The sequence below is a fragment of the Condylura cristata genome, unplaced genomic scaffold, assembly GCF_000260355.1.
Source record: "Condylura cristata isolate star-nosed mole 26May11 unplaced genomic scaffold, ConCri1.0 scaffold00001, whole genome shotgun sequence".
NCBI classification, from domain to species: domain Eukaryota; kingdom Metazoa; phylum Chordata; class Mammalia; order Eulipotyphla; family Talpidae; genus Condylura; species Condylura cristata.
In genome coordinates, this window is record NW_004567102.1 from 9,939,267 (window position 1) to 9,951,881 (window position 12,615).

At 44.1% G+C, this 12,615-nt stretch overlaps 1 protein-coding gene across 1 annotated transcript in view; it reads right to left on the reverse strand.

Moving 5' to 3' along the window:
- Positions 1–980: 980 nt before the first annotated feature.
- LOC105853984 (zinc finger protein 318-like) overlaps positions 981–12,615 on the reverse strand; it is a 13,593-nt gene continuing 1,958 nt past the window's right edge. The window contains exons 2-4 of the mRNA XM_012728578.1: positions 11,151–11,299; positions 2,792–3,407; positions 981–1,901 (exon numbers count right to left, since the gene is read on the reverse strand). Coding sequence (XP_012584032.1) covers positions 1,131–1,901; positions 2,792–3,407; positions 11,151–11,299 — 1,536 coding nt within the window. The 3' untranslated portion in view covers positions 981–1,130. The remainder of the gene's footprint in view (positions 1,902–2,791; positions 3,408–11,150; positions 11,300–12,615) is intronic.

The window sequence follows — 12,615 nt, forward strand, 5'->3', positions numbered from 1 at the left end:
AAACTGCCCTTTTGGCAAGGATTTCTTGAAAGTCTGTTCTCCATGTTGGCTAGGCCTGTAGTTAGAATATAGGGTTTCTTGGGATGAAGTTTAGAGGGCATAGGGAGGGGTCGGTCTGAAACTCCCTCATTTCTCTTCAGGGAGAAGACAAAATGTGTGAGCGGGAGGACACTGGGCCAAAAATGAGGTGCTCCCGACTCTGGAGCCACCTCTGCCACTAGTCTTGTGGCACCTCCTTTTCAACTTTTCTATTCTTACCCTCCATTACTAGGATCTTAACTATATGGAAGTCAGGGCAAAATTACAGCTTCCAATAATTCTTGAACACAACGACTATGCTTACTTTTATTTCTGCTGGATGAGAGCTAGTGCTATAATATCCCCCAAATCAGGAGCTACTCCAAAAGCACACCTTTCAGTATAAATGTTAGCTATTTGGGTTCTCCCTGGTGGCCTAGGGGTTATGTCTCAGGACAATCTCTGCAATAGCCTGAGTCCACCAGGTGGAGTAGGCCCCCTGTTTACCAACTGCTTCCCTCAGCAGTGCATTATAGTAGATGCCTGCTTGCTTCCCACTGTCTCTGGTGAATCCTCTGCTCCCCACCCCACACCTCTGGCTTATACCCCAGCTCTTCTAAATAAAAATCTATAAAAATACTCAAAAAATTTTCTCCAGAATAAACTCTAGTATCAGAGATGTGGCAAATAAGAGATGCCAAATGTCCACTTAATTGCTGGGTTGGCTATTTTTACTATTGTTATTGTCAACTTCTACAATTATTTCCTGCTTTTGGTATAAAAAGATCTCAGCATGAGACTTTTCTAATAAATCTGAAGCTACAAAAATAAAGATGGAAGATGAATTATGTTTCAAAGGGCCTAAACAAAACAAAACAAAACAAAAAGCATCAGAAAGAACAACCATTTGAGGTTTATTAGAAATCCACAAGATCTAAACTATTTCATATTCCAATGTGGTAGGGGTTTTGCTCCACTGAACTCCTGAAGTTGAGCACCAAAAGCCAAACTCTGTGTCAGTAGAGAGATTTCTTTCCATTCTGCAGATATGTCATTAAGTCAATTAAGAAAGAGGACCTGAGGAGAAGCCCCTGTCGTTTCTTGGAGCCCAATCACTGAGATTTGGGAGGGCATTGCAAAAACTGGCTCAAATTCTGATAGAGTATGAGACGCTTAAGTTTGATGCAATCTCTTTTCCAGTGTCCTGGGGTTTTGCAGTAATAGCACATAGCAGGACTTTGATTCAACTTCGGGAGCTGCATATCACAGGTTTGAAGATTTAGGTTTTCAGATGACTCATCTACATACCTATGAAACTGTTCCTGGGTGTAAGTGGCCAGTTTACTGATCTCTGCTGACACAAAATCCAGCCCTAAGGTCTGGACCAGTTCAAGAAACTTGGCATATCTTGGATTGGTCTCTCCTAGCGGTTCCAGCTTCACAGTGGGAGCCGAGTAGGGAAGGCAGCTCGCACTCTGCATAATAACTTCACTCTCAACGGAGGGTAAACTTGACGAAGATTCTGCCTTTCTAGTCTCTTCATCCCCATAGAGAAATTTCTCCTCATCTTCAATGTCAGAGAAACTAAGTCTCCTTTTTTTCGATGGACTGGCAGATTCTGCAAGTATACTCAGAATACGTGAAAAACCACTGCCATCCTGGACAGCTCTCTCATGGGGCAGCAAAAAGTCTGTGAGTTGCTCAGTTTCCATAACTTTCACCTCTGATTTCTCCTTGTGGCACAAAAAATTTGCAAAGTTCTCTCTCACATGACTATCATTTACAGTCTCTGAGGCAATAGCACCACACAGTGGAAAGGAAGGGTGTCCAGAGTGCAGAGGATGACGCTGGCTGGAACTGGTACTGCTGGAAAAACTCTCAAGCTGAAAAGACAAACATAACTAATTCAGCCTCAGTAAACTACCAATTAGAGAAATACTTTAAATAGCTCTTGAATTAATATGAAAAAGGAAGATTTGATTAAGGGACAGACTATCCTTAGGCAGGTCCCATATTTGAGTACCCATATGCAGATGTTCCTGCTGTAACAAGCCAGGGGAAATGAGAAATAGAGAAGACTAGATCAAATCCTTACCTTTGCCCATTTATTCTAACCCATATCAAGGAAACTACATTCAAAGTTACTGTACAAATGCTTTAACTTGTTTTCTGAAAACCTAACTGACCAGCCTCCCAGGGTTCCCTGAGGCACTGACAGAGCACCTTGGGTTCCTAGAGATAGTTCACTCCCTGGATCATTTCTTTAATAAATAGGGGGGGAAAGAAATCAAGTGAGGTGATTTGCAAAAAAATCAAGTGAGGTGAGGTGATTTGCAAAATATCACACAGCAATTTAGTGGCAGAGGTGGCTCCAGAGTCAGGAGCACCTCATTTCTGGCCCAGTGTCCTCCCACTCACACATTTTGTCTTCTCTCTGAAGAGAGATGAGGGAGTTTCAGACTGACTCCTCCCTATGCCCTCTAAGCTTCAGGCCTAACCAACATGGAGAACAAACTTACAAGACATCCTTGCCAAAAGGGCAGCCTAGAGAGCCCACCCCTGGCAACAGAGCCCTCTACGGATGCACCTGGAGGCTGACAGATTGCTTTGCACAGTTCTGGGAGTTGCAGCCCTTAAGTATGACAATGATGTCGCAGCCCACGTTACCCACATACCCTTAGGGACACAGACCCCCAGACAGTAAGCAGGCTTTAAGGTAGTGAAGCCAAGAGACCCTGAAGAAATACGCAGAGACCAGCATGGAAGGCTTCACCTTAATCCGTTTCTCTGGAATGGACTTCTTGGGCATCACAGAGCCTTCCTCGGGCCGGTGTAAAGAAAATGCTGGCTCTGAAGCCGGTAAAACACCTGACAATCCAGGGATGGGACAGCTAGTGCCACCACCATCAACTTCCACCAGCTCCTGACTCAAGCTCCTGCTTCGTTCCTCTTCTTCCTCTTGTTTTCTACGGGCAAGGTCCAGTTCTCGAAACTCAGGGTCCAGAAACCTCGGGCTCGGGCTTCGTCTACGCTGCCGATAGTTGCGCATCGCTGATGAGTAGCTCGAGTGATCATCTCCCTTGCCGTGTATCTTCTCCGTGTCGTCGTAGCGGGGCCGCTTGGCCTCCCGGCTCCTTTCCTCAGGTCGGACACAGTAGGAGCCTTTCAGTTTGTCTCGATTCCGTTCTGCTCCCCGCAACAGCTCATTGTGACAACTCATATGGGCCCGGTAGTCAGAATGATGCATGAAAGCCGCTCTTGTTCGGTAATCCTCATCAAGCTGGCCCAAGAAGGGACTGAGAGGTCCCTCTTCCTGCGAAATATAGCGTTCGAGACCTCGAGAGCACTGGGAGCTTCGAGTGAAGACAGAATCATCAGTCACGTCATCCCTGAGGAAAGACAAACACCACGGAATATAATAGATGTGGGAAGAGCAAGAGTAGACAGGGGCTTTCCCTGGTGGCACATCCGGTTAAAGTGAAGCACTATAAGCCACTGCAGCATGAGTTTGATCCCCACCAGGAAGGTGACCCACATGGTACAGCAGACCTCTCATCATGCCCACTGCTCCTCTCAGCAGTGTTTTTCAGTAGATCCACCTGTTCTGCCTTCTACTCTGTCTCTGGTGGGTCCTCTCACCCTCTGGTTGGTATCCTAGATACCATATATATGTAAATAAAAAAAAAAACAAAAAAAAAAAACCAGACAGGCTAAAGAGACTGGCAACAATCTGGCAACAAAGCCACAGAATACAATCTCGGGACACATTATGGAGCCCAAGAACAAACCTAGCATAGGCCCTTTCCCTGGGCCACAGCAGCTTCAGTCTCTAAGGAGGGGATTTACTACCTATTCACCCCAAGGACTTCCTAGGCGCATCTCTTTGACAAGACATTGAGGATGCAAAGTACCAGAAGCTGTGAAGACATTACTAGCAGACTATAAAGAGCCCAGGCTACACAATTCTGCCCTACCAAAATTCTAGCTTTTTGCTGCTAGCAGCATCAGTATTACCAGGAAACCTGTTAGATATGTTGATACTCAGTAGCAGCTTTTGTTTTTTAGATTCCAGGAAATGGCTCTTCTGTTTATTTATGCCCTGGTGGCGCAGCAGGTTAAAGCACAACACTAAGAAGTTTAAGCCACTCTGCAAGAGTTCGATCCCCGCCTGCCCTGGAGATGACCCAAGTGGCGCAGCAGACCTCTCCTGACCTGCCCACTGCTCCCCTTAGCACTGTACTTTGTCAGTCAGCCTGTCCTGCTCCCCGCTCTGTCTCTGATGAATCCTCTCACTCTCCACATCTCTGGCCTGTACCCCAGTTCTGTATGAATGAATAAATAAATCTTTTTAAAAAAAAGAAGAAGAACTGAGGTACAGGCCAGAGGTGCAGAGCAGAGATTCACCAGAGTGGGGGAACAAAACAGGCAGACTAACAGGCATACACTGTTGAGGGGAGCAGCAGGCTGGCCATCAGAGGTCTGTCATGCCATGTTGGTCAGCTCCCTGGCCAGGCATCAAACTTGTGCTACAGTGTTGCGCTTTAACCTGTTGCACCACCAGAAAGGGCTTTGTTTATATTATCCTTCATTTCCTCCTCAAGTAAGGGCATCAAAGAGTTTCTCTACCAGCTTGTTACTGGCCTCTAGCAGTGCCTGTCTTCGAGTTTATACCTGGGCACCACTCATGAACAACTTAATGAAAGACCAGGCAGCATCAACTTTATCACCTCATCTGTAATAAATGCCACCTGTGGGAATTCAGGTTCAAATTACTCATCTTCTCCTCATGAATCAGGAGGACTTTAAGGTCTTGATGGGGTAGGAAATAACAGAGAATGAGAGTGAACCAAGAATCTCTAAAGTTAAACACATGCAGAGTAAAACATTTTACTCTGTAGGATTCTCACAGCTGATTGCAGGGAAGAATGGACGAGTTCAGTCACTCCACAAGCATCAACCACAAAGTGTCTGATCATATTCCTGTAGGGAAAAAACAGGCTCAATGGCAGTTGGAAGTTCACTCCTGTCCCCATTTCTGTTCCCTGCTAAAACTCTAATGTCAACCACTAAAAGACAGACTAGTGCCAGGTCTAATCCAACACTGATGGCAGAAAGCTAGAAAAAAATGCAATGGCTCTCAGAAATCTCAGTCCAGAATTGTAGTGTCCAGCAAGAGGAAGAAAGCACACACACATACCTATCACACACACAAATGACCTATCATGTAAATACAGACTGAAATCAGGTTGCCAATTACAAGTTCACATCCTCCTACCTCTCCTTCCCCAGTTAGAACTGGCCACAAAAGTGAGCCCCAAGAAAGGACCCATCTGCTGGAGCCCTGAATAAACATAGGTAATCGACTATCTGAAGTGCACATGCAAAACAGACAACTGGCTGCTGAAAGCACACATGGAAAGAGGCCGTGGCACCCAAGGCCTCACAAGAGGAAATGCTACATTGAGTTACCTCAATACCTGGTCAAGGGAGGAAGAGAATCACAATTCAACACCTGTTCAGACTACCTATTCATGTGTGTGTGTGTGTGTGTGTAGAAGAAGAACTGAGGTGTAAGCCAGAGGTGTGGGGGGCAGGGAAGGAGGGGATGAGAGGATTCACCAGCGACAGAGTGGGGAGCAGAACAGGGAGATTTACTGAAATACACTGCTAAAGGGGCAACAGGCGAGACGGGAGGTCTAGCTGTGCCATACGTGGGTCAGCTCCCTGGCTGGGGATCAAACACAGGTCACAGCAGTGATAGCATTGAGACTTAACCCTAGGCCACCAGGGAGACCCCAGTCTGCCTATTCAATCATCTCCCAAAATGGAGACAGCAGAAAGGCCAGGACTATTGCTTTGTAGTTGAACTTCCTCCATTTGACCACAGAAAACTTTTCTAGACTAAAAATTAGAAATAAGTTGAATTAAAACTCTACCCGCCTATGGTGATGGCACATGGGTGATTTGGTGATGGGAAGCCCAAGGGGATGGCAACTGAGATGGAAAAATGCACAAAATGATGTAAAAATAAACTATTGTATTATTAAAAAAAAAAAAAACCTCTACTGAGCCTTCCCTGGTGGCTCAGTGGGTTAAAGCACAGCACTAAGAAGCTTAAGCCACTTCCGCATGAGTTCGATTCATGCCTTCCCCGAAGGAGATCCACACGGCGCAGCAGACCTCTCCTGACCCACCCGCTGCTCCCCTCAGCAGTGTACTTCATTGATCTGCCTGTTCTGCTCCCCGCTCTGTCTCTGGTGAATCTTCTCACCCACCACATCTCTGGCCTGTACCCCAGTTCTGTATGAGTAAATACATAAATCTTTAAAAAAAAAAATCTCTACCCCCACACTTTGTTCTTTCTTCCATCTTGTCCCCTAACTTGTTAACTGTCTCCATCTGCATGATGGATATTTAAAAATGGTCTTACATACCCCCCCAAAAAAACTTTCTGCACACAGAGATGAGAATGGGCACAGATATGAGAATGGCGTTAGAAACAAACATCTGCTGTGAAGACACCCCGCTGGCCAGTCAACACACTGACTCATTACCTGACTGCTGAGCTCCTCCTTTGGCCTGGAAATGGGGAGCCCTGCACGTTCCTTTGCCCCTCAGCATCCCAGAGGTCCCACCATTTGCGGAGTCAGTTGTTTGGCAATGTCTAAATCTGCCAACTCCTTTGACAGCTAACTCAAGTTCCTCTCTGTAAAGACTTTTCCTGTGGTTCAGAATTTGTCTTTCTGTGCTTCAGTGAAAGACCCAAGTTTTAGTTTACACCATCATTAAATGATATTCACACACCTTAAAATTCGACCTTCATTTCAGAGTCTGAGAGCTATATGACACAGGACTGCCCTCCTTACTTCATTAGAACAGCCACTGGAGCTTTGAACCAAACATTACTGATGGGAGTTTAGAGCAGAAAATTTTTAAATAAGCAGAATTAAACTCCACTGAACTGCATTTCCTCTTTAGGACTAATCATTAGCTGTTTCCAACTGCAGTCCTGGAAAATGGATGGTTGTGTTACATCCCTAATGAATTAATTCTCTGTTCATCTGGGATTGGTGGGGTCTGGGAGACATCTGTTTGCCAAAGAGGACCACCCTGCTGGGAAAAATAAACATCTTGACTTCATTCCTAGACCATCTGCTTTCTTGATTAACTGGAAGTGAAGATAGGAACGATTAACACAGTTGCTAAGCTGGCTATGGAAAACTTCACAAGGCCAGGTACCTAAGGAGGGGGCAGAAAAAGTCAACAATCTTTTAAGCAAAACAAGAACAATGAAAAATTCCACACAAGAGTGAATTAACCCCATCCCCAACTATGAATTTGATCCCAGGGCCAGGGAGCTAACCCATGGCCAGGCCAGGGAGCTAACCCATGGCCAGGCCAGGGAGCTAACTCATGGCTAGGGAGCTGACCCAAGAGGCCCAGCAGACCTCTCCTGTCACTCCCCACTGCTCCCCTCAGCAGAGTATTTCACTAGATCTGCCTGTTCTGCTCCCCACTCACTGTCTCTGGTGAATCCTCTCATGTTCCCTGCACCTCTGGCCTACACCCCAATTCTTTAAGAAAAAATTTTTTTTATGTATATAAGAACCCTGGGGTACAGGTCAGAGGTGCTGGAGGAGCAAGAAGATTCAGCAGAGACAGAGTGGGGAGAAGAACAAGCACTATCTGCTGAACTACACTGCTGAGGAGAGCAAAGGGGTGAGACAGAAGAGATCTACCACATGGGTTAGCTCCCTGACTGGGGATCAAATTCATGCTACAGTGGCTGATAGCTTCATAGAACTATGTTTTTAACCCCTTGTGCCAACAGGGAGGACCCCACCCCAGTCTTACATGCATAAAAAGATAAATTAAAAAAAAAATCTCCCCAAAGAAAATGATATGATACCTTTTGCTCTGACAAAATGTGGGTCTTGTCCAACACTACCAGCATGTGTCTATGCAGGTGTCTCTTTGAATAAATCTGTCCCTTTCAAATGCAGTTCCCTGCCCATCATCTGCCTGTTCTACTCCCCACACTGTCTCTGGTGAATCCTCTTACACCCCACACCTCTGGCCTGTACCCCAGTTCTGTATGCATGAATAAATCTTTCTAAAAAAAACTCTCATCTCTCTGGGTGACCTCACACCCTCGTCTCCCATCTTCAGGTTAATACCCCATAGACCTTTGCTGCGGAGTAAATTGTTTTCCCCTTAACATCATGTAGGCACCCTACCACCCAATATAACTGTATAGAGGACCTTTAGAAATTAGTTAAGGCCGACTGAGGCTCTGAGAATTTCTATGCTGGACTCTTTTTTCATTTCTCTTTTTCCTAATAAACCTAGTCTTTTAACATGCAGCCCTTGCCTGTTCGTATTTATGCAAATGTCTCTTTTTAATCAATAAACTGCTAAAACCTTCCTTAGAGAAATTCCCAAGGACCTCACTTACTGAACCCCATCATTACAGGTCCTCCGACTTCCTGCATAGATGTCCCCTGTGTTCTGAACATTATTTGTGAAAACATCTTTAGTGAAAACTCCTAAAATGCCACAGAGACCACAGCACAGTTCTCCTCTCAGAAAATATACTTTCTCCCATTATTATTTTTTGGTGACTTTTGTAAGGTGAAAAATATCTAATACGGGCCTCCCTGATTGTACAACGCTTGCATCACCGCACTATGAAGCTATCTGCAGCCACTGTCTAGCCCACTGTTCCTCTCAGCAGTGTACTTCAGTGGATCTGCTCCCCACTGTTTCAGGTGGATATTGTCACTCCCCACCCCTGCACCTCTAGCCTATACCTCAGCTTTTGTATGCCCAAATAAATCTTTAAAAATAAAACAAACCTTTACGTGACTATTCCTACTTTTAGTTAGCTCCTAAGACCTGAGATATATATTTAATGCCCTGTAGAATGCCCGCCCTTTCTTACTACTCATAGTTGTAAAATAAAACCTGAATTCAAATATTTTAAACTATGTATAACTGTATGTATAACTGTCACATTGTCATTTATAGGGAAAATATATTTTGTCAGACCATCAAAACATATTTTTCATAGAGATTTGGTCTTCATTCAGTTTCTGTCTCTGTCTCACAGTTCTCAAAACCCTTGGAATTTTCTTAAAGAGTTCAGAATGACAAAGGTATGTTTTTTATGCAAATTCAGGAGCTTTGTGCATTACCTAAAGGAGCTGGGGGTGGGGGGCAGTCTGATGGCCTGGAAAAGCAAATGCCTGATTAGTGGGTTGGATCTTTTGGAACCTCTTGAGAGGGGCAAGGGGCTGGAGATGGAATGAATTGCCAAAGGAGATAGATTTAATCAACCATGCCCAAGTAAAGAAGCCCCCATAAAAAATCAAGAGGTAAGGCTAACTCCCTGGTTGGTGAGCACACAGAGGTACCAGGAGAATGGAAGCCTAAGGACAGGATGGGAGTTCTGGTCCTGTTTCGTACCTTGCCCTATGCATCTCTTCCAATTGATGTTCCTGAGTAATAATAGTTGCATGTCATAAATTGGTGATTCAGTGAGTAAAGAGGTTTCCAAAATTCTGTAGGCTGCTCTAGCAAATTGAGGGAACCTGAGGAAGGGGCCATGGGAACTTCCTTCTGATTCTTTGTGCCGGTGCACAGGGGGATATTCCCACCCCTCTGGCTTCTTCTGAGGCTATCTGAACAAACAGATTAGTAGGATAAAGACCAAATTTAATAACATAAACAGGAAGAATTCACAATGCTGTAAATTCTAAAGTAAATAGGGCAACACAGAGCTTTCTATTATATGCTAAGGGATCAGGGACATAAGAAGAGAAGAGAGGGTTTCACTGTGAGAGAATGATTAAGCCAGACAGAACCTCCTCTCTGCATATTTGCCCTGACAAGGCAGTCTTTAAGTAATGATAACTCTGAGGTCCAAGGGCTCTAGACAGACATATCAGGTGACAGTTTAGAAAAGTTGTACTAGCAAGGGAAAAACCTATTGAGGATGTTTGGGAAAAGACTAGCTTTTTGTGGATCCCACAATAGCCAATTTGTCAATAGCAAGATGATAACCTGGGCTTAAGAATGGTGTCTGAAGGCTAAGGAGGCGGTTATAGAACTTTCAACCTATAAACAACTCAGTCAAAATCATTGTAATAGCCTGGGCTTACTATTGGCATGTGAAGCAGAGGGTGGTCTTGCAGGACTGAGTCATTTTTCCTGTCTAGTCAGATGTTATGGGGCCCTCCCTGGAGGTGCAACTACCACAGCACTCTGAAGCTAGCTACCCAAACGTCTCAGCATGAGTTCAATCCCCGGGCAGGGAGGTGACCCACATAGCATGGCAGACCTCTCCTGTCTCGCCCACTGCTCCCCTCAGTTGTGTATTTCAGTAGATCCTCCTGTTCTGCTCCCCACTCTGTCTCTAATGAATCCTCTCACTCCCCTACACCTCTAGCCTATACCCCAGCTCTTGTATGCATAAATAAATAAAATAAATCTTTAACGATGCAAAAAGGGTCCAAACACCTTTTTTTTATTACTAATTTTCCCACAGTCTGTACATTCCTATATCTCTACAACTTATCAAGTCCCCAGGCTGTTGGAAAAGAAAGGAGTTATAGAATCTGAAAGACAGATTGGAACTAAGAATGTACACACCACTAGAGATGTTCACAAATCCTGTATGACTGTCAATATGGTCCGTAAATGAGCCATATTCCAACGAAAACATCGACTTTGGCCATATCCACATTCCTTGCTCACTCAGCGACTGAAGTTTAATTCCTTTGTTCTCAAGCCCCAGTCCTAAAGCCATGGTCATCAAGACCTTCCTAGAAGTTTATTTCTTTGTTCTTTCGCTAATCAATAAACACTATATCTTGCTTAGCCTCACTGGTATATGAAGAGTCCTCATTTCAAATCTATCCTTCTGCTCTCCAGCAGATAACGTAGTAAATAGCAGCTAGCTCACTCAAGGTTTATCCACTTGAGATGCTGGAGGGTGAAATTGGACCTGAGGAACCTCCAGGTCTCCCCATGTCCAGTGATAGAACCATTTTCCCAAAAATATCATTGAGAAAATAATTCTACTTTCACGTACAATTACAGTGTGTACCACCTTAGTGAAGGGTATAACCTACCTGTCCACAGGCTCCAGGTTATTGACAGGTGATCCTAGTTGTTCACTTAGCCGCTGATATTTGGGCATGGGAATAGCGAAGTGGACGTTGCCAACAGGGACCCTTAAACTCTGTTTCAAAGAGTCAGAATGCAGACCCGGGGAGCAAATCTAAAAAGTAAAAAGATTATATAATGATCAATAGGGTCACAACAGCCAAGATATGGAAATAACCTAAATGGCCCAAAACAGATGAATAGATCAAGAAGATATGGTATATATACATAATGAAATACTACTCAGCAATCAAAAAAGGAACTCATGTCATTTGCAGCAATATGGATGGAGCTGGGAGGGATGATGCTAGGTGCAATAAGTCCAGGAAATAGCTTAAATGTTGGGGCCTCCTGGTGGCACAGAGGTTAAAGACAGCACTATTAAGCTAACACCAGCCACTCAGCATGAGTTTGATCCTCAGCTGGCCAGGGAGCTGACCCACATGGCATAGTGACCCTCTCCTGTCTCACCCAAGCTTCCCTTAGCTGTGTATTTCAGTAGATCTGCCTGTTCTGCTCCACACTCTGTCTCTGATGAATCCTCTCACCACCCCCATATACCTCTGCCTGTACCCCAGATTTTGCATAAATAAATAAATAAATAAATAAATGAATGAATGAATGAATAAATAAATAAATCTTTTAAAAAGAGAGATTAAATCTTGGATGGTTTCACCTCTGTGTGAAACTGAAGCATCCCAAGGGGAGGACGGTAACAGGGATGGGGACAGCGGGGGAGCATAAAGGAAAACAGTGATGGATTGGTGGTGGGAGTGAAAGACCAAACTGACGCCATGACAGGCTTCAGAACCTGGCACAACAGGAGAACTCAGTCACTCTACCTGAAAAATGAGAAATCATATATTGTTTAAAAATTGACAGTGTATGAAAAAATAATAAAAAAAAAGTTTTAAAAATGTAAAATAAAGTTCAACTAAGGGAAGTGTTAAAAAAAATTTCAATATGGCCAAGACATTCCTAAACATGAAAATGTTTTTCTCTCTAGTCACTGTTGTGCATCAAGGTGAAAAATGCCTATGGTAAAATACTACCACAAAAATAAAGCAATTAAGAAAAATTATCATTTTCATAATGAAAGGCATATATCTCACTCTACCAAATCGCCGGCCTATCACTCTTTCATCAGTTAGTACTCGGCATGGAACAGGAGTGAGTTAAGTCTGTGCCTACTTCATGTAGGACTGTTCCAATACCATTTTTCCTGAAGCCTGAGGATGGGATGTCAACCTTGCAAAGACAGATGCTAAGATGTTTTGGATAAAAATAACAAGCTCTATAAAGAGCTTAGCCCTTTGTGGCTAACAGAAAGAAGGCTGTGTGCAACTACAGTAAAGAGTAGGAGATACCTAGGGATGTGGAGTTTATTCCTTTTTTTTTTTAATTTTATTTATGCATACAGAGCTGGGGTAC